General features: G+C 40.3%; 2 protein-coding genes across 3 annotated transcripts in view; one reads left to right on the plus strand and one right to left on the minus strand.

Moving 5' to 3' along the window:
* Positions 1–12,325, plus strand: part of CC2D2A (coiled-coil and C2 domain containing 2A) — a 258,992-nt gene extending 246,667 nt beyond the window's left edge. For both annotated transcript variants that reach the window (XM_083366907.1, XM_083366908.1), the window contains 3 exons: positions 2,454–2,512; positions 4,343–4,520; positions 12,091–12,325. In XM_083366907.1, coding sequence (XP_083223033.1) covers positions 2,454–2,512; positions 4,343–4,520; positions 12,091–12,279 — 426 coding nt within the window. In that variant the 3' untranslated portion in view covers positions 12,280–12,325. The remainder of the gene's footprint in view (positions 1–2,453; positions 2,513–4,342; positions 4,521–12,090) is intronic.
* Positions 1–23,078, minus strand: part of FBXL5 (F-box and leucine rich repeat protein 5) — a 62,482-nt gene that overhangs the window by 525 nt on the left and 38,879 nt on the right. The window contains exons 9-13 of the mRNA XM_083366911.1: positions 21,519–22,247; positions 18,745–18,893; positions 12,223–15,190; positions 11,639–11,687; positions 42–2,000 (exon numbers count right to left, since the gene is read on the minus strand). Coding sequence (XP_083223037.1) covers positions 15,114–15,190; positions 18,745–18,893; positions 21,519–22,247 — 955 coding nt within the window. The 3' untranslated portion in view covers positions 42–2,000; positions 11,639–11,687; positions 12,223–15,113. The remainder of the gene's footprint in view (positions 1–41; positions 2,001–11,638; positions 11,688–12,222; positions 15,191–18,744; positions 18,894–21,518; positions 22,248–23,078) is intronic.

Consider the following 23,078-nt stretch of genomic DNA (forward strand, 5'->3'; position numbering starts at 1 on the left):
GCTGGCACGGAATCACAACCGTCACCTGTCTCATGGAGAACGGAGAACAGAGCAGCTCTGCGCAGGGATGCAGAGCAGAGAATAGCATTTGCTTGCTGCCCTGCATTGTCCCATGTCTCCCTTCTCCCTTCTGAAAACAGCAGCCCTGTTTCCTGCTGCTTCTCCTCCTGGCGCAGCTCCTCCCTCTTCCCGAAAGCATTTCTTTGCTAACCTGCTTTCCAGCTCTGGCGTGTTTCTCTTCTGCAGCAGGGAAATGGAGTGTGTGGGACTAAAAAAAGTTCAGTCAGACCTTCCAACACCTCGTGAGTTTGTTTTTTTTTGCAAGAAGTTGGAAGGTCTGACTGAACTTTTTTTAGTTCCACAAACTCCGTTGAAAAAAGGTGCCAGAACACTGTTCTGTGCCTTCTATAACAAAAAAAGCCCTGTACATACTTAATTGAGTAAACTGGACTGATGGAACAGAGAAAGCTTACTAGGGCCTCCGCTTTAGAACTGCAGCATGTAATGCTTTCATTAACACAGCTTAAAATAAAATATTTCAGATTTAGCAAATGGTACGGTCACCTGTTTGGAAGCCCAGTGCAACCAAGTTGAGCGCTTTCCACGCTGATAGGCAAAAAAAAAAAGGTCCAACATGCCTCCATTTGCCAAAACAATGGCTCACAGCGGTATCCAGCGGCACCAGGTCTAGCTCAAATTTACAGATGGGGTAACGTGAAGCAGTTATTTTGTGCTAAAATAACTGGAAGGCTAAATTGCTGGCCAGGTGGACATCAGGTTACAGCATCGCTTTCTGTCTTTGTTCACGCACCCTCAGGAGATCCCCCGGCCTTCTGCCCACTCCACCTTCGGGCATGCAGGTGTGGTTGTTGCAGCCCAGCCCTTAGCATCAGCTGCCCTTTCATCAGGAGGGGAAGCCACTAAGAAGCCCCCTGCCAGGAGCATTAAATCAAGCCAGCGTCAGGCAGAAAAAGGGCCGTATGCCTCACTGCATTGCCTCCCTTTGAATTGCCCACAGAGACCCCACTTCCCCAGCTCCCCTTCCCAGGTCCTCCCAGTCCCAGCAGTTCTACCTCTCCTAGTTTCACTCTCTCCAGCGACCTTGCTACTCCTCCACCACCCAGCCTGGATCCACCCAGGTCTTGCTCCCTGACTTGCAGTGCAGAGAGAAAGAGAGCAAAAGTGCTGGTGCACATGGAGAAGGGGAGGGCAGCAGCCTGGCCCCGCCTCCCTCTGGGGCGATGGCGCACGTGCCCACAGGGTCGGCTCTGCGTGCCACATGTGGCACACGTGCCATAGGTTCACCACCATGGCCCTGGGAGGACCCAATCATCTTTACGAACTCCCTCCAAAACCTAGCAGTAAATTGGACCCCTCGCTCGGAAATAATGTGCTTAGGCACTCCATCTAGCCAGTAGATATGCTGCAAAAACATCTTTGCTACCTTTTGGGCTGAGGGGAGTCCAGCACATGTGATGAAGTGGGCTTGCCTGGAAAATAGGTCTATCATAGTCCAAATTACGTTTTCCCCCCACTCTCCAGTAGCTTTACTATAAAATTCATGGCTATGTCCTCCCAGGATCTGGTTGAATCAGCCACCTGCTGCAACAATCCTGGACTCCCCTGGTAGTCTCTTACTGGCTGCACAAACTGCACAACTCTTCACATATTTCTCAATGTCTTTCTTCATCTTTGGCCACCAAAACTGGTGATTAGCAAGATGCAATTTCTTTAGGAATCCAAAGTGGCCCGCTTGTTTGGCGTTGTGACTGCATTGCAAGACTTGCAATTTCAAGCTGTCTGGGATATAGAGTTTGTCCCCTTTTCACTCCAGCCTCTCTCTCATGGTCAACTCCGTTTGATGAGCCACAACCCACGCATCAGTTTGTAGGCCTTGCTTCAGTTGTTGGGGAAATGCGTCAGGGGGAGGTGAGCTCTGCTTTTTCTCTTGCCGCCTGGTTGTAGCTTGTGCTGCTTGTTGTCTGATGTGAATGATGGAGCTGGAAAAAAATTATTTGTGCCTCATATCACACAGCTGAAAGAGAAACTAAACATATAATTTGATTATCCTGAAAACAAGTGCGATCCAAAGGGCTTCTAAGATTTGCTCTGTTTGAGCCTGTTTATTTCCACTGGATTCTATTTGTGTATGTTTCCATAAAATTCCAGAGTTTGTATCCGAAGGAAATGAGGTTCTATTTTTGCCAGAATCTTTTGTTATTAAAATATCTGAAACAATGAGCAGCATGACTTATTATATAAAACAATGAAGCAACAAATGCACTAATTGTATAAGTAGTAGTCATTTAGTGAAAATGATTTTAATGTAATTTTTCTTATGCCTTTCAAGACTTCAAGTCTTGAAAGAATAAAAGTACAGATGAATGTAAAGTGCTATAACACTGAAGTTAATTTCATAAAAGCTAAATTATTTCTCTTTCTGATTTCATTAGCCTGAAGAACTCTTCTACCAAAATGCAGACAAGACTGTTGCACTACATTTACAGAACAGGTAATTTTGCATCATCCATAATATTCAGTGGCTGAAAGTTAAGGTTGCCAATGTTTTAAATTACCAACAGATGGTAGTACTGCTGTGCAAGAAGCTGCAATCTATTCTTTCACTTCAGTTGAAGGGACGTTGCTGTGAGAAAAGGCAATATAGCTATGGTTGAGTTTTGATTGTTGAAAGATCCCTTCCAATTGAAAATCACTGCCAGATGCAGTGTTTATGTCCCACTGACAGTGGGACAAAAAATATAAAGGTACTGAACCAGGAAGAATTGAGATGTGTGATCAAGAATAAAGTGGTTGACCTGTGATAACAACCAATATATTTTATGTGAAAAGGGTTCAGGAACTGATAAAGGACAATTGGCAGATTAAAGGGAAATTGCTGTCAAGCTTGGCTTCTCAAAGGAATGTGTAAGTGACATTACTGATATTCTTCAATATCAGAAGATTTGTGCAAAATGGGTCCCTTACATGGCAGGGAAGAAAGTACAAGAACTGAAATTTACAGCAGTTGACACATTACAAGAATGAAAGTGAGGAATTTCTTTATAGCACCTTGACAGTTTTATGGAATATGAACTCATCATTATGACCCAGAAAGCAATATTGGTCCATGCAATATCATCACAAAGAGAAGGGAAAAATGCAACACTCAGGCTTCAGCAGGAAAACTCATAGCTACAATTCCTTGGGACAGAGATATTTATTTACATAGATTTTCTTAACCTGGGCTGCACTGTCAGCTCAGAGCGATACTGTCAGGTCTGCCATCTTCAGCTTCTTTGTTTCTCTGGCATCCTGCCATAATTTGCAAGGAGGGAGAAGGGAAGGAATTTGGGGAAGTAATGCTTGGGTATGGGAAAGGGAAGTCAAATGGTAAGGATGAAAACCAGAGGTGTCAAAGCTGATGAGAACCAGAGGTCAAACTGGAATAAGCCAGCTGTCAAGGACACCTGGCCTGGGAACAGAATGTGAAACTACATAGAGAGGTGCCAAGCATTAAAGCGGTTCCCAAAACATCAAAAAGGAATACTATTGGACACTGGTGAACTGGTCAAGGAGTGAACCAGGGAAAGGGAAAATGTGTAACCCTTGTCCTGGAATATTCAGATCTAGCTTTACTTTCACTGCAACTGCATAATTTTAGTAAAAGGACCTGTCACTTCAACCAAATGGAGTCAAGGGTTTTTATTCCCTAAACATCTAAGTCAGGACTAGTCTGACAACTACATTGCAACACTTAAAACAATGTCTCAAGTTAATTTGAAACAATTAAGCAGAGTTTGTAAGTGCAAGGAGATTTTGCTGCAACATGTTTCATATATCACAAGCTATCCAAAATACAATTGTGTTGGATTTCATTGTATTATCCTATATGCCATGCAGATTTGGTGTCATGCAATATTCACTTTTCCCAAAATTGAAGGAATACCTTTATAATGTTGACACAAATGAAAAGATGGAAAGAATTGAACAGGATATTGAGTCCTGTTCTCATCTAGTTCCCTAGCTGATGAGATAGCAACACCAACATTATGAAAATTGACTTCAAATGTTATTACTAAATATGGGGTTTATGTTTCAATTAAAAAATGGTAGGAATCTAAATGGTAGCCTTTGCAGTATCTTTTTGTAAACCAAACATATTTTATATAGAGAAGCCAGAAATCACATTTCTAATGTAGTTTATTTAACTATTCGTTTACCAAGGCAAATAAGTCATTCTTGCTAGCTCATTTTTGATGTTCTGCATCAAAAACAGTTGCAAAATATCCTCAGAATTTCAAATGTAGATTTAACAATGTTTCAAAAAAAATTATAAATGCAGGCTCGAGAAGATATTAAAAGAAAAAATCATGGAATGGCGGCCAAACCACTTGACACGTTGGAACAGATACTGTACCTATGCCCTCCGGCAGTTCTTGCCTCTGTTGGAGAAACATCAGGGCAAAGAGGTAGAAGACGACCATCAGGCAGAATTACAAAAACAACTTGGAGACTACAAGGTATGATGAAAGCATTTTAAAATTTGATAGCTGTGATGCTATCAAATGAAGCTATAGAGCAGTGTTTTTCAAATTTAGCAACCTTAAGATGTGCAGGCTTCAACGTGTGCTGGCTGGGGATTTTGGGAGATGAAGTCCATGCATCTTGAAGTTGCTAAGTTTGAAAAATATTGCTTTAGAGGTATTCAGAAAAAACATTGCCCCCCACCAATGGGGAGATATTCCCCATTTAAAAGGATTTGGTTTCTGTCTTAGACTTAGGAGCAGCTTAGCTTTCATCTTAGCTTCTATTGGAAGGAAAGTATTGCTTTGGAGGGTTCTCTTTAGAAAGATTGTCTGCTTTAACTGGTAAAAGGGAAGAGCCAAGTCAGCTTTGATTTAGCACACTCTGTTCTAAATCAATCCCTTGGATTATCTAGAGCTCTTTAAGGGAACACTACCACACTATATTTAACATTTCCTGGGCCTGATTATAACCTTCCTTTGCACTATTACTCATATTACTCAGGTGCATAAGAAATGGGGTGCCCAATTTATTCTTTTTTCAAAATGAGAATGGCAATTCTTTGAAGAATTTGGACAGTAGTCTGAGGAGGAGTATCTAATTCACACATGAAACATGGCAGAGAGGAGGGAAGTGGAGCTTAAATTGTTAATATCTGATAGTTCTGGATTTTTTTTTACTGTATTTTGACAGTGGCATCTACAAATGCAAAATGAGATATTGCAAGCACTATTGCTGAATCCTGATTTATTCACTTATGTTTATCTTTATTTGACAAAAACTAGAATTGTTGATGGGTATCCAACAGAAAGGAGTAAAGTGACACTGATCCCCAAACATGAGATCCAAGACACCCTTTTTACTTTATTACAATACATAGTAAAAGGGTGTAGCTTCATTTGCACGGTTGTGGCCACTATCTTGACTTTTTCATTCCCCCTTCAATTGCTGAAAATAATAATAATAATAATAATAATAATAATAATAATAATAATAATAATAATAATAATAATAATAGAATAGGAAATAGAAATAAAATAGGAATAGAATAGAAATAGAAAAGAATGGAAGGGTGAGGAGAGAACAGAATATTTTTATTGGCCAAATGTGATTGGACACACATGGAATTTGTCTCTGGTGCATACGATTTCAGTGTACATAAAAATGACAAAGTAATATAATCAAACTACAGGGAGTGCAGAATTATTAGGCAAATGAGTATTTTGACCACATCATCCTCTTTATGCATGTTGTCTTACTCCAAGCTGTATAGGCTCGAAAGCCTACTACCAATTAAGCATATTAGGTGATGTGCATCTCTGTAATGAGAAGGGGTATGGTCTAATGACATCAACACCCTGTATCAGGTGTGCATAATTATTAGGCAACTTCCTTTCCTTTGGCAAAATGGGTCAAAAGAAGGACTTGACAGGCTCAGAAAAGTCAACAATAGTGAGATATCTTGCAGAGGGATGCAGCACTCTTAAAATTGCAAAGCTTCTGAAGCGTGATCATCGAACAATCAAGCATTTCATTCAAAATAGTCAACAGGGTCGCAAGAAGCGTGTGGAGAAACCAAGGCGCAAAATAACTGCCCATGAACTGAGAAAAGTCAAGCGTGCAGCTGCCAAGATGCCACTTGCCACCAGTTTGGCCATATTTCAGAGCTGCAACATCACTGGAGTGCCCAAAAGCACAAGGTGTGCAATATTCAGAGACATGGCCAAGGTAAGAAAGGCTGAAAGACGACCACCACTGAACAAGACACACAAGCTGAAACGTCAAGACTGGGCCAAGAAATATCTCAAGACTGATTTTTCTAAGGTTTTATGGACTGATGAAATGAGAGTGAGTCTTGATGGGCCAGATGGATGGGCCCGTGGCTGGATTGGTAAAGGGCAGAGAGCTCCAGTCCGACTCAGACGCCAGCAAGGTGGAGGTGGAGTACTGGTTTGGGCTGGTATCATCAAAGATGAGCTTGTGGGGCCTTTTCGGGTTGAGGATGGAGTCAAGCTCAACTCCCAGTCCTACTGCCAGTTTCTGGAAGACACCTTCTTCAAGCAGTGGTACAGGAAGAAGTCTGCATCCTTCAAGAAAAACATGATTTTCATGCAGGACAATGCTCCATCACACGCGTCCAAGTACTCCACAGCGTGGCTGGCAAGAAAGGGTATAAAAGAAGGAAATCTAATGACATGGCCTCCTTGTTCACCTGATCTGAACCCCATTGAGAACCTGTGGTCCATCATCAAATGTGAGATTTACAAGGAGGGAAAACAGTACACCTCTCTGAACAGTGTCTGGGAGGCTGTGGTTGCTGCTGCACGCAATGTTGATGGTGAACAGATCAAAACACTGACAGAATCCATGGATGGCAGGCTTTTGAGTGTCCTTGCAAAGAAAGGTGGCTATATTGGTCACTGATTTGTTTTTGTTATGTTTTTGAATGTCAGAAATGTATATTTGTGAATGTTGAGATGTTATATTGGTTTCACTGGTAAAAATAAATAATTGAAATGGGTATATATTTGTTTTTTGTTAAGTTGCCTAATAATTATTCACAGTAATAGTCACCTGCACACACAGATATCCCCCTAAAATAGCTATAACTAAAAACAAACTAAAAACTACTTCCAAAAATATTCAGCTTTGATATTAATGAGTTTTTTGGGTTCATTGAGAACATGGTTGTTGTTCAATAATAAAATTAATCCTCAAAAATACAACTTGCCTAATAATTCTGCACTCCCTGTAAGAAGATAGTAGACAAGATGTGAAGGATAATAATATTGCCATACTACATGGGTAAATAAACAGGTGTTCAGCAGTGATGGCATGAGGGGAAAAAACTGTGTTTTGGCACACAGTGCCCTATAGTGGCATCCTGGGAGTAGTTGAAAGCGTTTATGTCCAGGATGTGAGAGGTCTGTAGATATTTTCTCACGCCTCTTTCTGATCTTTGCAGTATACAGGTCCTCTGTGGATGACAGGTTGGTTGCAATTGCTTTTTTCTGCAGTCCTAATTATCCGTTGAAGTCTGTATCTGCCGTTTGGTTGTTGTACCAAACCAGTTATACAAGTACAAATGACACACTCAATAATACCTCTATAGAATGATCTCAACAACTCTTGGGGTAGTCTGAACTTTCTGATGCAGGAAGAATGTTCTTTGTTGTACCTTTTTAATGAGGTTCTGATGAGTATTCATTTCAAATCCTGGATTATAGAACCAAGAAATTTGAAGGTCTCCACTGTTGATACTGTATTGTCTACTATAGAAAAAGATGACAGAATAGGGTTCCTCCTAAAATCCAGTTCTCTATAGTTTAGTGTGTTTAGCTCCAAATTATTCTGGCTGTACCACATGGCCAGATATTCAACCTCCTGTCTACATATGCAGACTCATCACCGTCTCAAATGAGACCATTGACTGTTGTATCATCTGCAAAGTTCAGTACTTTAACAGAGGGATTCTTAAAGATGCATTCATTGATGTAGAGAAAAAAGTAATGGAGAAAGAAACATATCCCTGGGGATCACCTAAGCTAATAAAATGGGAATTCAATGGGATTTTACCTAGATTACCTGCTGTTTTCCATCTGTCAAAAAAGTTATAATCCACTTACAAGTGTGGACAGGCAGAGCTAGCTAAGTCAGTTTATAATGAAGACTTTCTGGAATGAATGTATTGAATGGCAAGTCTATAAAAAGGACCCTTGCATAGGTCCTTGGGGATTCAAGATGTTGTAAGATATAATGCAGTGCCATGTTAACAGCATCAAAATCAACTGTAGAAAGTCTAATTTATGAGCTTCTGCTCATATAGAATTTGATGTTTAATAGATTGTTACACCCCTTCATGGATTACTGCCTTGTCATGGTGAGCGGGCTTGCGTAATTCAATGAAGCTATGAGCTATGCCGTGCAGGGCCACCCAAGACAGAAAGGTCATAGTAGAGTTCTGACAAAACGTGAGCCACTGGAGAAGGAAATGGCAACCCACTCCAGTATCTTTGCCATGAAAACCCTATGGACAGTACCAAAAGGCAAAACGATATGATGCTGGAAGATGAGCCCCTCAGGTCGGAAGGCATCTGCTACTGAGGGCTAGTACTAGTAGCGCCAGAAAGAATGAAGCGACTGGGCCAAAGCCAAAAGGACGCTCAGCAGCTTTCACATCCACAGATGTGTCTGGTGGTGAAAGGAAAGTCCGATGCTGTAAAGATTTTTTCTCCATAAGAACCTGGAATGTAAGATCCATGAATCAAGGAAACCTGGACGTGGTTAAACAAGAGATGACAAGACTGAACATCAACATCTTAGGTATCAGCGAACTAAAATGGACAGGAATGGGTGAATTTAATTCAGATGACCATCAGGTATACTACTGCGGGCAAGAATCCCTCAGAAGAAATGGAGTAGCCTTCATAGTCAATAAAAGAGTAGGAAAAGCAATGCTGGGTTACAATCCTCAAAATGACAGAATGATCTCAGTTCGAATCCAAGGCAAACCATCCAATATCACAGTAGTCCAAGTCTGTGCCCCAACCACTGGTGCTGAAGAGGATGAAATTGACCAGTTCTATGAAGCCCTACAACACCTTATAGAACTAACACCAAAAAATGATGTCCTTATCATCATGGGGGATTGGAATGCTAAAGTAGGAAGCCAAAAGATAACTGGAATAACAGGCAAGTTTGGCCTTGGAGTACAAAATGAAGCAGGGCACAGGCTGATAGAACTTTGTCAAGAGAATACGATGGTCATAGCAAACACTCTTTTCCAACAACCCAAGAGACGGCTCTACACATGGACATCACCAGACGGTCAACACAGAAATCAGATTGACTATATGCTCTGCAGCCAAAGATGAAGAAGCTCTATACAGTCAGTAAAAACAAGACCAGGAGCTGACTGTGGCTCAGACCATGAGCTTCTCATTGCAAAGTTTAGGCTTAAGCTGTAGGGAAAAGCACTAGGCCACTCAGGTATGAATTTAAATCATATCCCTGTCGAATATACAGTAGAGGTGACAAATAGATTTAAGGAATTAGATCTGATAGACAGAGTGCCTGAAGAACTATGGACAGAGGTTCACAACATTGTACAACAGGTAGCAACCAAAACCATCCCAAAGAAAAAGAAATGCAAGAAAGCAAAATGGCTGTCTGAGGAAGCTTTGCAAATAGCTGAGGAAAGGAGGGAAGTGAAAGGCAAGGGAGAAAAAGATACACCCAACTGAATGCAGAATTCCAGAGAATAGCTAGAAGAGATAAGAATGCCTTCTTAAATGAACAGTGCAAAGAAACAGAAGAAAACAATAGAATAGGGAGGACCAGAGATCTTTTCAAGAAAATTGGAGAGATGAAGGGAACATTTCATGCAAAAATGGGCATGATAAAGGACCAAAATGGCAGGGACCTAACAGAGGCAGAAGAGATTAAGAAGAGGTAGCAAAATTACACAGAAGAACTATACAAGAATAATCTTAACGTCCCTGATAATCACAATGAGGTGGTCACTGACCTTGAGCCAGACATCCTACAATGTGAAGTGAAGTGGGCCTTAGAAAAGCTCAGCAACAACAAAGCTAGTGGAGGTGACAGTATTCCAGCTGAGCTATTCAAAATCTTAAAAGACAATGCAGTAAAAGTGCTACACTCAATTTGCCAGCAAATTTGGAAAACTCAACAGTGGCCACAGGATTGGAAAAGATCAGCTTGCATTCCAATTCCAAAGAAAGACAGTGCCAAAGAATGTTCAAACTATCGCACCATTGCACTCATTTCTCATGCTAGTAAAGTTATGCTTAAAATCCTACAAGCTAGACTCCAGCAGTATGTGGATCGAGAACTGCGAGAAGTACAGTCAGGATTTTGAAGAGGCAGAGGAACTAGAGATCAAATTGCCAACATATGCCGGACCATGGACAAAGCTAGAGAGTTTCAGAAAAACATCTACTTCATACACTATGCAAAAGCCTTTGATTGTGTTGATCATAAGAAACTGTGGCAAGTTCTTAAAGAGATGGGTGTACCAGACCATCTTATTTGTCTCTTGAGAAACCTATATGTGGGCCAAGAAGCTACAGTGAGAACTGGACATGGAACCACTGATTGGTTCAAAATTGGGAAAGGAGTCCGGCAAGACTGTATACTGTCGCCCTGCCTATTTAACTTATATGCAGAGCACATCATGAGAAAGGCAGGGCTAGATGAATCAAAAGTTGGAATTAAGATTGCCAGAAGAAATATCAACAACCTAAGATATGCAGATGATACCACTCTAATGGCAGAAAATTAAGAACTAAAGAGCCTCTTGTTGCGGGTGAAGAAGGAGAGTGCAAAACTTGGGTTGAAACTTAACATTAAAAAACCCAAGATCATGGCATCCGGCCCTCTCAATTCCTGGCAAATAGATGGGGAAGAAATGGAGGTAGTGACAGATTTTATTTTCCTGGGCTCCAAGATCACTGCAGATGGGGACTGTAGCCAAGAAATTAAAAGATGCTTGCTCCTCGGGAGGAAAACCATGGCAAATCGAGACAGCACACTAAAAAGCAGAGACATCACCCTGTCAACAAAAGTGTGTATAGTCAAGGCTATGGTCTTCCTAGCTGCAATGTATGGCAGTGAAAGTTGGACCATAAGAAAGGCTGAGTGCCAAAAAATTGAGGCCTTTGAACTATGGTGCTGGAGAAGACTCCTGCGAGTCCCTTGGAACCAGTCAGTTCTAGAGGAGATCAACCCTGACTGCTCTTTAGAAAGGCCAGATCCTGAAGCTAAAACTCAAATACTTTGGCCACCTAATGAGAAGGAAGGCCTCACTGGAGAAGAGCCTAATACTGGGAAAGATTGAGGGCAAGAGAAGAAGGGGACGACAGAGAATGAGGTGGCTGGATGGAGTCACTGAAACAGTAGGCGTGAGCTTAAATGGACTCCATAAGATGGTAGAGGACAGGAAGGCCTGGAGGAACGTTGTCCATAGGGTTGCGATGGGTCGGACACGACTTCGCAGCTAACAACAACAAGATTGTTACAAGTGGGATCCTGAGGGCAAAAGCCTACCTTGCTGTTTGTTGTTTCCCAAACCATTTTATTGAATTTTACTTACATTATTTTGTAAAGGAAGATAAAAATTGGTTCCACAGGATCTCTGAAAACTGAACAGAACAAGACCAAATTCAGTGCAGAAGAAACTGGTGAAAAAACATACAGAAAAACAAATGCTGTTGCACACAATCTTATTCGTCTTGGGTGGGGGGAACCCAAAGACATATGCAAAAGCACCTTTTTACTTCTATGACCACAGTTGGCAAATGATTTAAAATAACTCAAAAGCTGTGTTCTGCAGTTTTTCCCTGACTTCTAAGCCTGCAAAATTGATTCAAAGCCTGTTTTTTAAAAAACTTTGTTTTTTCTACTGGAAACAACAGAAAAAGAATTCTATTTAGTTAGTAAGCTAAAACATCTACTCTTTGCAGGTCCTATCCAATGCTATTAGAAGCAGGTATGATAGAATGTGGTGTCATTAGATAATCCTTCTCATTCTTTCCCTTCTTGCAGGTCTCGGGATTTCCCATCCACTTGCCATTTTCAGATGTTGCATCTATAGTTGAGGCTGCATATAGTACTGGAGTTCATAAAACGGAAATTCCAAACACAGAGTTTGCGCTAGCCGTGTATGTTCATGCTTACCCCAAACACATTCTTTCGGTGTGGATTTATGTGGCTTCATTAGTTTGTAATCGTTAGGAGTCTACAGAAAAATATTGACTTCCATCGTTTCCACAGATTCCAATAGTTGCTGGCTGCTGGTCAAGGAATTTCCTGCCTGAGACCACAGTACAATTAAGTTTTGTTTACAGAAACATGTTTGTGGTGGCGTCCCAGGAGTTTTGGTGCCAAAGACCAAGGGTTTATAACACTACCAAGGAGACTGGCAAGAATGAACAATCAGGTATTGAAAGCCATTGATTTTGCGGGTGCTTAGTCAACCATGCCCTTCTGTATTTACTGCCACATGAAAGCAGGAACACCATCCTTGTCCCAGAAGATTTAAGTACTTTTTCCTTCAAATCATAGATGACTCATTAAACACAACACCCAGAGAGTGTGGTGGTTAAAAGGGAAGGTAGCTCTTGACCCAATGTCAGCCATGGAAACGTCTCCCCCAGCCCAGCTTACCTTATTGGATAGTGGCTGTAGGTATAAAATGAAGATGCCCATAGAGGTCACCTGGAACTTATAAAGAAAAAGCAGTGCAGAATTCTGAATAATTTAGTTTGGTAAATGTGAAGCAGATTATTGCAGAATACAGAATAGTAGAATTGGAAAGAACCTTGAAGATCTTTGAGTCCAACCCCTGCTCAGCCAGGAGACCCTATACCATTCTGGACAAATAACTGTCCAATCTCTTCTTCAAAACCCTCAATGATGGAGCAACCACAACCTCAGGAGACCACAAGATTTCTTAAATTGCAGATAGAATGAGAATTGGTAAAACATCAGTCCAGTTTTAATGCTGGGATTTTTTTTCCATTTTATTTTCGCTGGCATTATTGAAGTATAAAACACCCCATCCCCAATCAGAGTTAATTAGGTAAGACCCCTTTCAGTTGATGTGAAAATTTTGGTCAGAGTGTAGCAGAAATGGTAACTCGGAAGCCTGGAGATTACTCTCCATAAAAATGGGCGGGGAAGAGTTACCAAGGGAAATAGGCATACCGTAGTCGATTCAGATCCACAATTAATCCAGTGGTTCAAGGCAGCATACCCATGTTTATCCTTTATTTTTCCTAATGCAAATTGTTTTATAATTGTGTGAAACTTTCCATCCTAGGGCAGCAAGAAATTAAACCATTGCTGCCAGGTTTTTTTGATTCTTGGATCTGAATCCTGATAAGTTTCTTAGATATACCATTGTGCCCTAATGTAGGCAAGTAAACTCTCAAATTCTGGGCATCTGTGCAAAAAGTCCCCATTCGCATTTAGTGGAGGAGAATCATGTGGAGGACTTTTACCAGGCCAGCTATTGAATTGAATGGATCTGGAAACGGAACAGCTTTGGAATAGAAATGCTGTCAGCACTGTCTTTTTACTTGTTGATGCAAAGTATGTATATATTTCTTGTGAGTTGTTTTTAAAGTTTCTGTTAAGTGCTGTTTTTAAGATACAATATAAATCAAGGTAACTTATTTACAAAATAAACATTAGCATACAGTACATTTATTTTCCTCCAGTTGTGACACAAAAATATGACAAAAGTACTTTCAGAAAAATTCTTTCAAATCCTTCTGCCACCTCATTTTTGGTGGCCAAATTCCTTTTAAGGAAAGTCACAACTCTTAGCATGTGACATGAAACCAAGCACTGTAGTTTTCAATACAGGTAGTCTTTGTTTAGTAACAATAGGGACCAGCAACCTGATTGCTAAATGAAGCATTGATTAAGTAATCACAAGATTGTGACTATGTAAGTAGACAATGGAGAATATTCATCAAAAGGAGTGCAGTGCTACCAGCTGTTTGTGTAGCATGGTTGGGGCTAGAAGCAAACAACTGGTGCATTCCTTATGTGCCTGTATACTCTTGTAATCCCTTCCTCTTCAATCTTCCATTCTGCAGAGGGAGAGGGATCAGGCACAGGACAATGAATATAACTGTAATGGTAATCATGACTGAGGGACACTGCAAGGGTGATAAATGTATACCATGGTCGTAGCACTTTGCTGCACAAGGGAGTCAGTGAGGTCTACTTGTAAGCACATGCCACCCAGCACTAGTAACAAATTATCTCCCACCTTTTTGTATCTTCCCAGCATGCAAATTGATACAAGAAAGCTTCTTAAAACTGCAGTTTGTTTATTACAGTTGCTCTTATCACAGAGAAATTGCTTCTGGGAAAATCCCTTTCAAAATTCAACATCTTTAGTATGTCTACATAGAAGATGCAGGGGATCATGGTTGCAATGCAACTACAGTTAAGCAAATACTTTGAGAAGCTCACAAGATGATGTGGCAATAACTGTCACTGGCCTGCTGTTAATATAACTTTATCAGACTAACAAACTCTGATGCTGATGGGAATGTTTCATTTACTGTTCCTCAAGCCTAAAATGTGAAATCAGTACTAAAAGACAGAAGGAATCTCTCTAATTCATTAAGAACAACTCTGGGATCAAAAGGTTATGGGAAAAATAACTACTTAACAATATATATTGTTATTCAAATATGTTTCACATTTACTGAAAGATTTGTATATAAGTAAGTTTTGTTATGGACTTAGCACAAAGAGAGGGGAAAAAACCCCAAATTTAAGTGCCAAATATTAGGATGAAAGTGTCCAAATGATTTAATAATTTCAAAGCACAAAAAAATTCACTTCTCACCTTCCAAATCAGTATGGAACACTGTGAAAACTGATAAAACCCTACACAGGTTGCTTACAATTTTCTGAATTACGGAGCAAAAGAATCCACAAATCACATTCCAAAAGGAAACAGTCAAGAACAAGATGCAAACTGTAAGTAAAGTGCATGAGAGGAAGCCTGCGGAGCTAAACGAAGTAGACAAAAAAGGTGAGTTGGATCATTCACCAGAGCGGCAGCAGGCTCGGAAACCACACTGCAAGTTCTGGCATCCGCTGGCAGTTTCAGCGTGAGGACCTGTGCAAAGACAGAACAAATGTGAATGGAAGAAAAGGGGACTGGATGCAGTCTAAGTACAAACTTCTAGCAGAAATATGTTTGTAATTTTCACTAAGGGTTTCAAGCTACACTAGCAAAATCACTTGGAGTTGAAGAGGGCTATTGATGAATGGGGAATCTCAGATTACAGGCAATACTGGAGTACACAAATTCATCCAATCTTAGTACATTACTCCACAAAAATTAAAGGGACATTATGAATCATCACTTATTGATGAAACTTTGTTAAGAAAACTGGACTGCACATTAATATGCCATCAAAAGCTACTTACCTCCATTTGCTAGGATTTTTTCTTTATAAAAGCATGCAATCCAATACCTGTATTACCTGACATATTATAAAAACCACAGCTGTGCCACTGAATTTCAGTCAAATTTCTCTTAATGAACAAGAACAAACATCCATGTTAATCCTAGCAATATATAGATATTTCATCTGTGTCACAATGTAGCTCCAATCTGAAGTGGTCATACTAACGTATCCTTTCTGAGTACTTGAAACTATCATCAATGTCATATTGAAGAATTTAGTAAGATTTAAAATCCTAAGTTTTGCTACTGATTTTCCATATATATTTTGTCTTTTTTTTTTACAAGAAAACCCATGTTTAGTAATGGTCGTTCTTTTTTTAATGTTTGCTTCTTCCCCTCAAACCAGTTCAACCAAACTTAGCAGAAAGCAAGTAGGATGGAGGTAGGCTGGGAGGAAAAGGGTACACAAGCTTCATTATATAAAGTTGGAATAATACAGTGGAATCAAGTTTCCTTAACTAACATTCATTCAATGTCAGTTGCTGCCAACACAAACATTAAAAGAGTAGCTGTGCTAGGATGTTAGAATAAAAACAGCATCATATAAAATTTAAAATTCCTTCAAATATTAGAAAAGCTGAAGTAATAAACCAATCCTAACAACACTATTATGGAATTTTAATTAGTTTAAAAATCCAGATATTATTAAGGGAATTGGCATTTGACTCAAATATTTTGGGAATGCTTTCCACCCTGCAACAAAGGACAGGTGGAAAACCAGCTTATGATTTGCTTCTCTTCTTAAATTTCAACTGAATCATTGCAAGCATCTAGTTCTCAAGGTTTATCATTCCTTTTTGTACAAGTCTTTTAAGACTAGACTCCCACTCTCTTCTCTCTCAGAAGCTTTCATAAATGTTGGGAAGTGTTTTTTAGAATTTTTATCTCAAAATGCAAGGCTAAGGGATGAAATTTCCTCACAACAAATTTTTAAAAAAGGAAGTTGGTCCTCTTTCACTTCCAATTGTAAAACCAAAGGGATATAATCAAACATTACTTTCTCAGTTGCAACCCAGAAAGTCAGCAGCAGTTTTATACTCCAGTATGATCTTGCATATTCCTCATAAAGCATTAGTATTTGTGCAGCCTAGGAATTCTGACTGGACAGAACATTTAAGTCCTCAGAACATTTAAGTCCTCATTTCATCAGTTTCTTGTTGTAAGCAGTTAACAGTAGATTCAAATTTCTATACTTCATAAAATGCTGCATATTATGGAATTCCTCACTATGGAAAGAGAAAATGAAAGCAGCACGAGATGTCATTCTTGAAACAGATGTAAGTACAACCATTGAGATGCATTATAGCATTTGGCAAATCTATTCTGAAACACTCTTGGAGGGCAACATTTCTCATTTGTGAATTTTACTTTCATGAGGTGTAAGAATTAGTAAGTCAGAAATTTGCTTAAGATACCAACACAACCATCATACAGGAGCATTTCTGCCAAGACCATTCCCGACATGGCTTTTGGTCTGTAAGTTCAGATACTGATTCAGGCTTAAGATGATTTCAACTCTGAGCAAGAATGCCATTTTTAAATATACTTTGCACTGAAAACAAAATTGATAGTTAGAATATTATCATTAAGATACCTGGTGCTAAATTAATTAATCTTTGAAAGCAATCAAAATTAAAATATTGAGACTTCAAGTGAATAGAATAGAATAGAATAGAATAGAATAGAATAGAATAGAATCTGGAAGGGACCTTGGAGGTCTTCTAGTCCAGCTCCCCACTCAAAGAGGGGAACCTATACCATCTTGGACAAGTGACTGTCCAGTTTTTCTTAAAAACCTTCAGTGATGGAGTGCCCACGATTTCTGAAGGCAAGCTGTTCCACTGATTGTCTTCACTGTTCGGAACTTTCTCCTTAATTCCAGGTTGGTTCTCTCTGATTGGTTTTCAACCATTGTTTCTTGTCCTGCCTTCTGGTGCTTTGAAGAATAATTTGAACGCTCTTTTTTGTGGCAGCCCCTCAAATACTGGAATACTGTTATCATGTCACCCCTATTTCTTCTTTTCTTTAGGCTTGTCAAACCCAGGTCCTGCAGCAATTCTTCATATGTTTTAGTCTCCAGGCTTTTGATCATCTTACTTGCTCTACTCTGAACTTTTTCCAAGGTCTCAACATCTTTTTGTAGTATGGTGACCAAAATTGGTTCCACTATTCCAGGTGTGGTCTTACTAGGGTTTTATAAAGTGGTACTAATACTTCTCGTGATCTTTTTTGGCTGCTGCTACACATTGCTGGCTCACAGTCAAGTGATCGTCCACTAGGACTCCAAGGTCCCTCACAGTTACTGTTTTGAGCCAGGTCTTACCTAATCTGTACTTATCTTTGATTTTTCCTGCCTAAATGTAAAACTTTGCTTTTCTCCACATTAAAACTCATTTTGTTGGATAGGACCCATTTGTTCAAGTTTGTTAAGATCTTTTTGGATCCTGAGCTTGTCTTCTGGCTATTCATGCCAGTTTAGTGTTATCTGCAAATCTGATGAGCTCCCCTTCTATTCCCTCATCTAAGTCATTAATGAAGATATTGAAGAGTACTGGGCCTAAGACAGAGCCTTGTGGTACCCCACTGCTTACTTCTCTCCATGTGGCTGTAGTACCATTGAGGATTACTCTTTGAGTACAATTTGTCAGCTACTGTAGCTACAGATCCATCTGGTGGTGATGTTGTCTATTCCACCTTTTTCTAGCTTACCAAACAGTAGGTTGTGGTCTACTTTGTCAAATGCCTTACTGAAATTTAAGTATACTATGTCCACAGCGTTTTGCTGGTCTACTAATTTGGTCACTTTATCCAAGAATGAAATAAGTTTGGTTTGGCATGATCTTTTAACAAACCTGTGCTGGCTACCAGTTATAACTTTGTCATAAAAACTTCAAAACAGGATTACATGTTACTTCTAATCTTTTTACAAGCACATATGCCAGAATAAGAGCAAACACAAAACTAGAGTTTTCTTTTTTATAAAATGATCTTCAGTCATTTGACTGAAACTAAATTCTTTAATACTCCTTACAACTATGCTTCCTTAAGAAAACAGTATTAATTTAGAATACATTTTAAATATTTATCTTTGGCAAGACAATCAATTTATCAAATGTTTGTACTGTATACTGGAGGTCTTCCACTTATATAAAGGAAATGATTTTGAAGTCTGAACAAATATTTTATTCAAAAGACATTACCGTTTATGTTGTCACAGTAGTAAAAGTGTTCATGATTTAGAGAAGGGCACACGGAGACCAAATCTTGGAGACCTGCACTGGTAACTGTCAGACAACCAGAGAGGTTGAGGTGTTCTAGATAAGGTAGCCCACCTCCTAGAGCCAACATCCTAGGAGTAGAAAACAAAACTCAATTAAAATCATTTCAAAAACTTTCCCCATCCATCCATCCAAAATATGCAAACTATTGACCACTAAAAGCAGTCTTTCCCAACATGCTCTGGCTGTCAGAAATTCAACTGAGGAATGCTGGAAGGAATATGCAATTGTGTTGCCAAACCATCCTACCGTACCCATAAATGGCAACAGTTCCTGGGAGGTCACAAATCATCTCCTAAAGCTAATGGGCTGCAGGAGGTAAAAGTGGAAAGGGGTAACAGATTTTGGAGTGAGGGTGGGTGGGAGCAGGAACAAAAGAGTTCCAAGCAGTAGTTCCATTTTAAAGATTGAAACCCACATACATGATTGGCCTCAAAACCTATCAAGAACAGTCCAATATTTGAGATCTATGTATAGTTTACTATTATTTCACAAAATAATAGCTAATAAAGGCTTTCAAATCCTAAAAGAAATTGTTCTAATCATTCTCAGCTCAACAATTTAGAAACTGCTTTGGAAACATCTATATTCCATCTGATTTGCAGAACTTGCCATCTTTTATCTTTATTACAATAGTATGGTAAAACATCTCTACCAAAAGAGATGTTTGTCCTTAACAGCAAAGAATTAATCCCACTTCTTCTAATTGGATTAAGAGCCTTCCTTTTCCAACCCCTCTCCCTTCTGGTGCTTAAAGGTAAAGGTAAAGGTTCCCCTGCACATGCATGCTAGTCGTTTCCGACTCTAGGGGCCGGTGCTCATCTCCATTTCAAAGCCGAAGAGCCAGCGCTTGTCCGAGGACGTCTCTGTGGTCATGTGGCCGGCATGACTAGACACCAAAGGCGCACGGAACGCTGTTACCTTCCCACCATAGTGGTCCCTATTTTTCTACTTGCATTTTTACGTGCTTTCGAACTGCTAGGTTGGCAGAAGCTGGGACGAGTAACAGGTGCTCACTCTGTTACGCAGCACTCGGGATTCGACCCACCAAACTGCCGACCTTCTGATCGATAAGCTCAGCGTCCCAACCCACTGAGCCACCGCGTTCTGGTGCTTACAACTGCCTAATAACAGAAATCCTGCTCCCAGCAAAAGCACACAAGAAACAAAAAAGCAAATTCAATAGCAAAGTAAGAATTTATCCCTTTCAGCAGGAGAAAATCTTTCCCTCCATTTTTCTGATCTGAAAGTTACTCTATAATATTATTATCAGTCACCAAAGAGGATCCAACACAAGGAGCCATTTTATTTATGGGGACTCATATGCTTTTGTTGTAGGTTCACTTTTCCAGATTCTGTGATGATTCTATCAGAACTACCCAGTGAGTTTGCTCAGGATGTCAGAAGAGTTCTTCTAAGTGTTATGCCCAATGTCTATCTAAACAGAAGCTGCAGGAGTTGTTGCAATGCCTAGTCCAATGGAAAGCTGAGTTCACTGCCAGCACTGTTCATCTTCTCTGTTGAATATACAAGTTCCTATGGCTCCTGGTTTTGGCTCAAATGAACCTGGGGTATGAGTTCTTGGTCTTTAAGATGCAGACAAGAAAAAAGCTAGAATATCTTCCTAGAAGATAGATAGCTAAAGGGGAGAAGTTTCCTAAAAGAATAGGAAGTTTTCAGCCCTACCTTCTAGGCAGAAAATGTAGTTAAACCTTTTCCTGTCAACTCATATTTGGAGAAAAATCACAACTATTATTGTGAATGAAGGTAAATATGTATGTCCCGTTGCAGGATCAAATCTATCAGTCACAATGAGCGAAGGTTTATTTTTCCAAGCTTTCAGGCTCATGCTGGAGCCCATCATCAGGAAACCTCTCTCTCCAGAATGTGTGCACTGGGCTGCTCTATGCGTTGTATTTATATAATTCCTGATTGTGTGTAACTTTTAGTTGTTAATTAGGGTGTTGACAGCTATTAAAGCCAATAATTGTTTCCTTGTTCCACCCTAACCCACAGCTCTTAAGTACCTGATAGGCTGGTAGTAAATAAGCACTCCTATTGACTGACAAAGGGCCCATTTTATAGGCTACAATTATTTATCTGGCTATTTTTGTCCCTGCTTGGCCAAAAATCACGGTAGCTGCAAAATTGAATGCATGTCCTTGTTTGGGTCTCCTTTTCTAACCACCCTCTCATTGAGGTACTATAAAAAAGCCTTTGAGGATCAGATATGGATTACCTATTCTGAATTCTCTCGATGAGGGAAAAAACTGATATTGCTATTAATCAGTTCAGTTGTGTGAGAAAAAGAAATACTGAAGAAAGGTCCAGTGACATGCATTTGAGAGCCTTGGTGGAGCAGTGGGCTAATGCCTCCTTAAGTAACACCAGCTGCCTGCAATTAGTGCAGGTTCACATCCCACCAGGCTCAAGGTTGACTCAGCCTTCCATCCTTCCGAGGTAGGTAAAATGAGGACCCAGATTGTTGGGGGCAATTAAGCTGACTTTGTAATAATGCCGCTTGGGGGGGTGGTGAAAGCCCTAATAAGCAGGCATATACATAGAATGAAGGCTACTGCTAAGCTTGTAAGCCGCCCTGAGTCTTCGGAGAAGGGCGGGATATAAATGGAATTTAAAAAAAAATTGTGCTCTGGCTTTTTCAAAAGAACTATACTGACTTGCAACATATTACTTACCTGAGACCATTATCTGTTATCTGATAACACCCTGACAAACTGAGGAACTGAAGAACTCGGGCTTTCTTTTGGTCCGATTTTACACTCCTGAGGTGTGTCAAGTCTTTCCCCTCTATCTGCCTATTAGTCCATGATGCGTGGTTAGGCAGCCCAGGGGATGGCGGGAGTGCCTGGAAAGTTTTTAATGCTGACCCAGCACAACAAAAAGAGTGGCCACAGTAGGTCAGGGCTGCAGAAGGACAATGCTGCTGCTCCTGCCAAGAAAAGCTAGTTCTTAATCCAAAAATGTCTTTATTGCAGCAGGATGCAGAACAAAGGAAAGGGGAAGTTGATTCTATCAGACAATCTCCTTCCAGATTTCTGTGCTTCCACTCTGCAGCATCTTCAATATCGGCCAAATCTTTGGCATCTAACATCCAGATATAGGCAGAGTTGAAAGCCTCTGATCTGACTGGTACATTCCAATGGCTTTTGTGTCCTTCCTTAATCACATTTTCATTTGTTATATAATGCAGGCCATAATCCTTTTTGCTGGACTCCAAGACAATCTCTTTGTTTTTCCACACAGTTTTTCCTCTCCTGTTTCGAAAACTTTTCTGAGATCGTACTTCGTGGGAAGACAAAATCCCTAGAGCTTTAGAAATCTTTCTTACAGCCATATCTGTTATTCTTTCACAACCAGAGAGATCAAGATGCTGGAGACTCTTGCAGCAACCAATCCAAGACCAACTGAAACAAATAATTGTGTGGAATTAACATTGTAATATTTATGTATTTATTTGGACAGTTTATATGGTGGATACTGATGGCTAATCCTACATTAACAACCCATCCCCAAAGCAAATATTTAAAAACTAGTAACAATACGATATGCAATGAAAATGTTTATCCCTTAGAATGAACATTTTCACCCTTAAGTGAAAATGTAGATATGTATACTAGGGAAAAAACATACAGCCACGGAGGCTGTAGCTGTTCTTGCCGTCGTGGCTGAACCCATTGTTTTGGGTCTGCTGCGATGGGCTGCTGTTATTGTCATCGGGCTGCTCCCTTTCTTGGAGTTGTCATCACCACCTTTATTATGGCTTCTGCTGTTGCCGCCATCAACCATACTATCGTTACCACGATTGTGGCTTTGGGACCTGCCACAGGCTGACTGAACTTCTTATTGATTCCATCTGCTGGCACCCTTTATTGTCTGATGTTACCGTTTCCCTTTTGTATGCCAGCGTACACTGCAGCAGAACTTTACTCGCTGCGAGATTCCCCCCTCTCGCAGGAGTGTCCATCAGTTTTACAGAAGATCTTCCTTGATGACGGGTTGTGGGACCCCGAGAGATGGCATGCCGTTCCTACCTGAGGGGATTTTTACTAAGATTTTTAAATAACATTTTAAGGGGATCCGGGAGGGGGGAGGCCCAAGGGATCCGGAATGAACTTGGGGCAGTTCGACCCGGACAGCAGTCCAGACCATCGGATGGTGGCGGGGGAGTAGGGGTTTGGGAACGAACACAGCTCTGAGTGAGGAGGGTTTTTCTATCCCGACAGTGACTGGGAGGG

This window comes from Vipera ursinii (assembly GCF_947247035.1).
Source record: "Vipera ursinii genome assembly, chromosome: 7".
NCBI classification, from domain to species: domain Eukaryota; kingdom Metazoa; phylum Chordata; class Lepidosauria; order Squamata; family Viperidae; genus Vipera; species Vipera ursinii.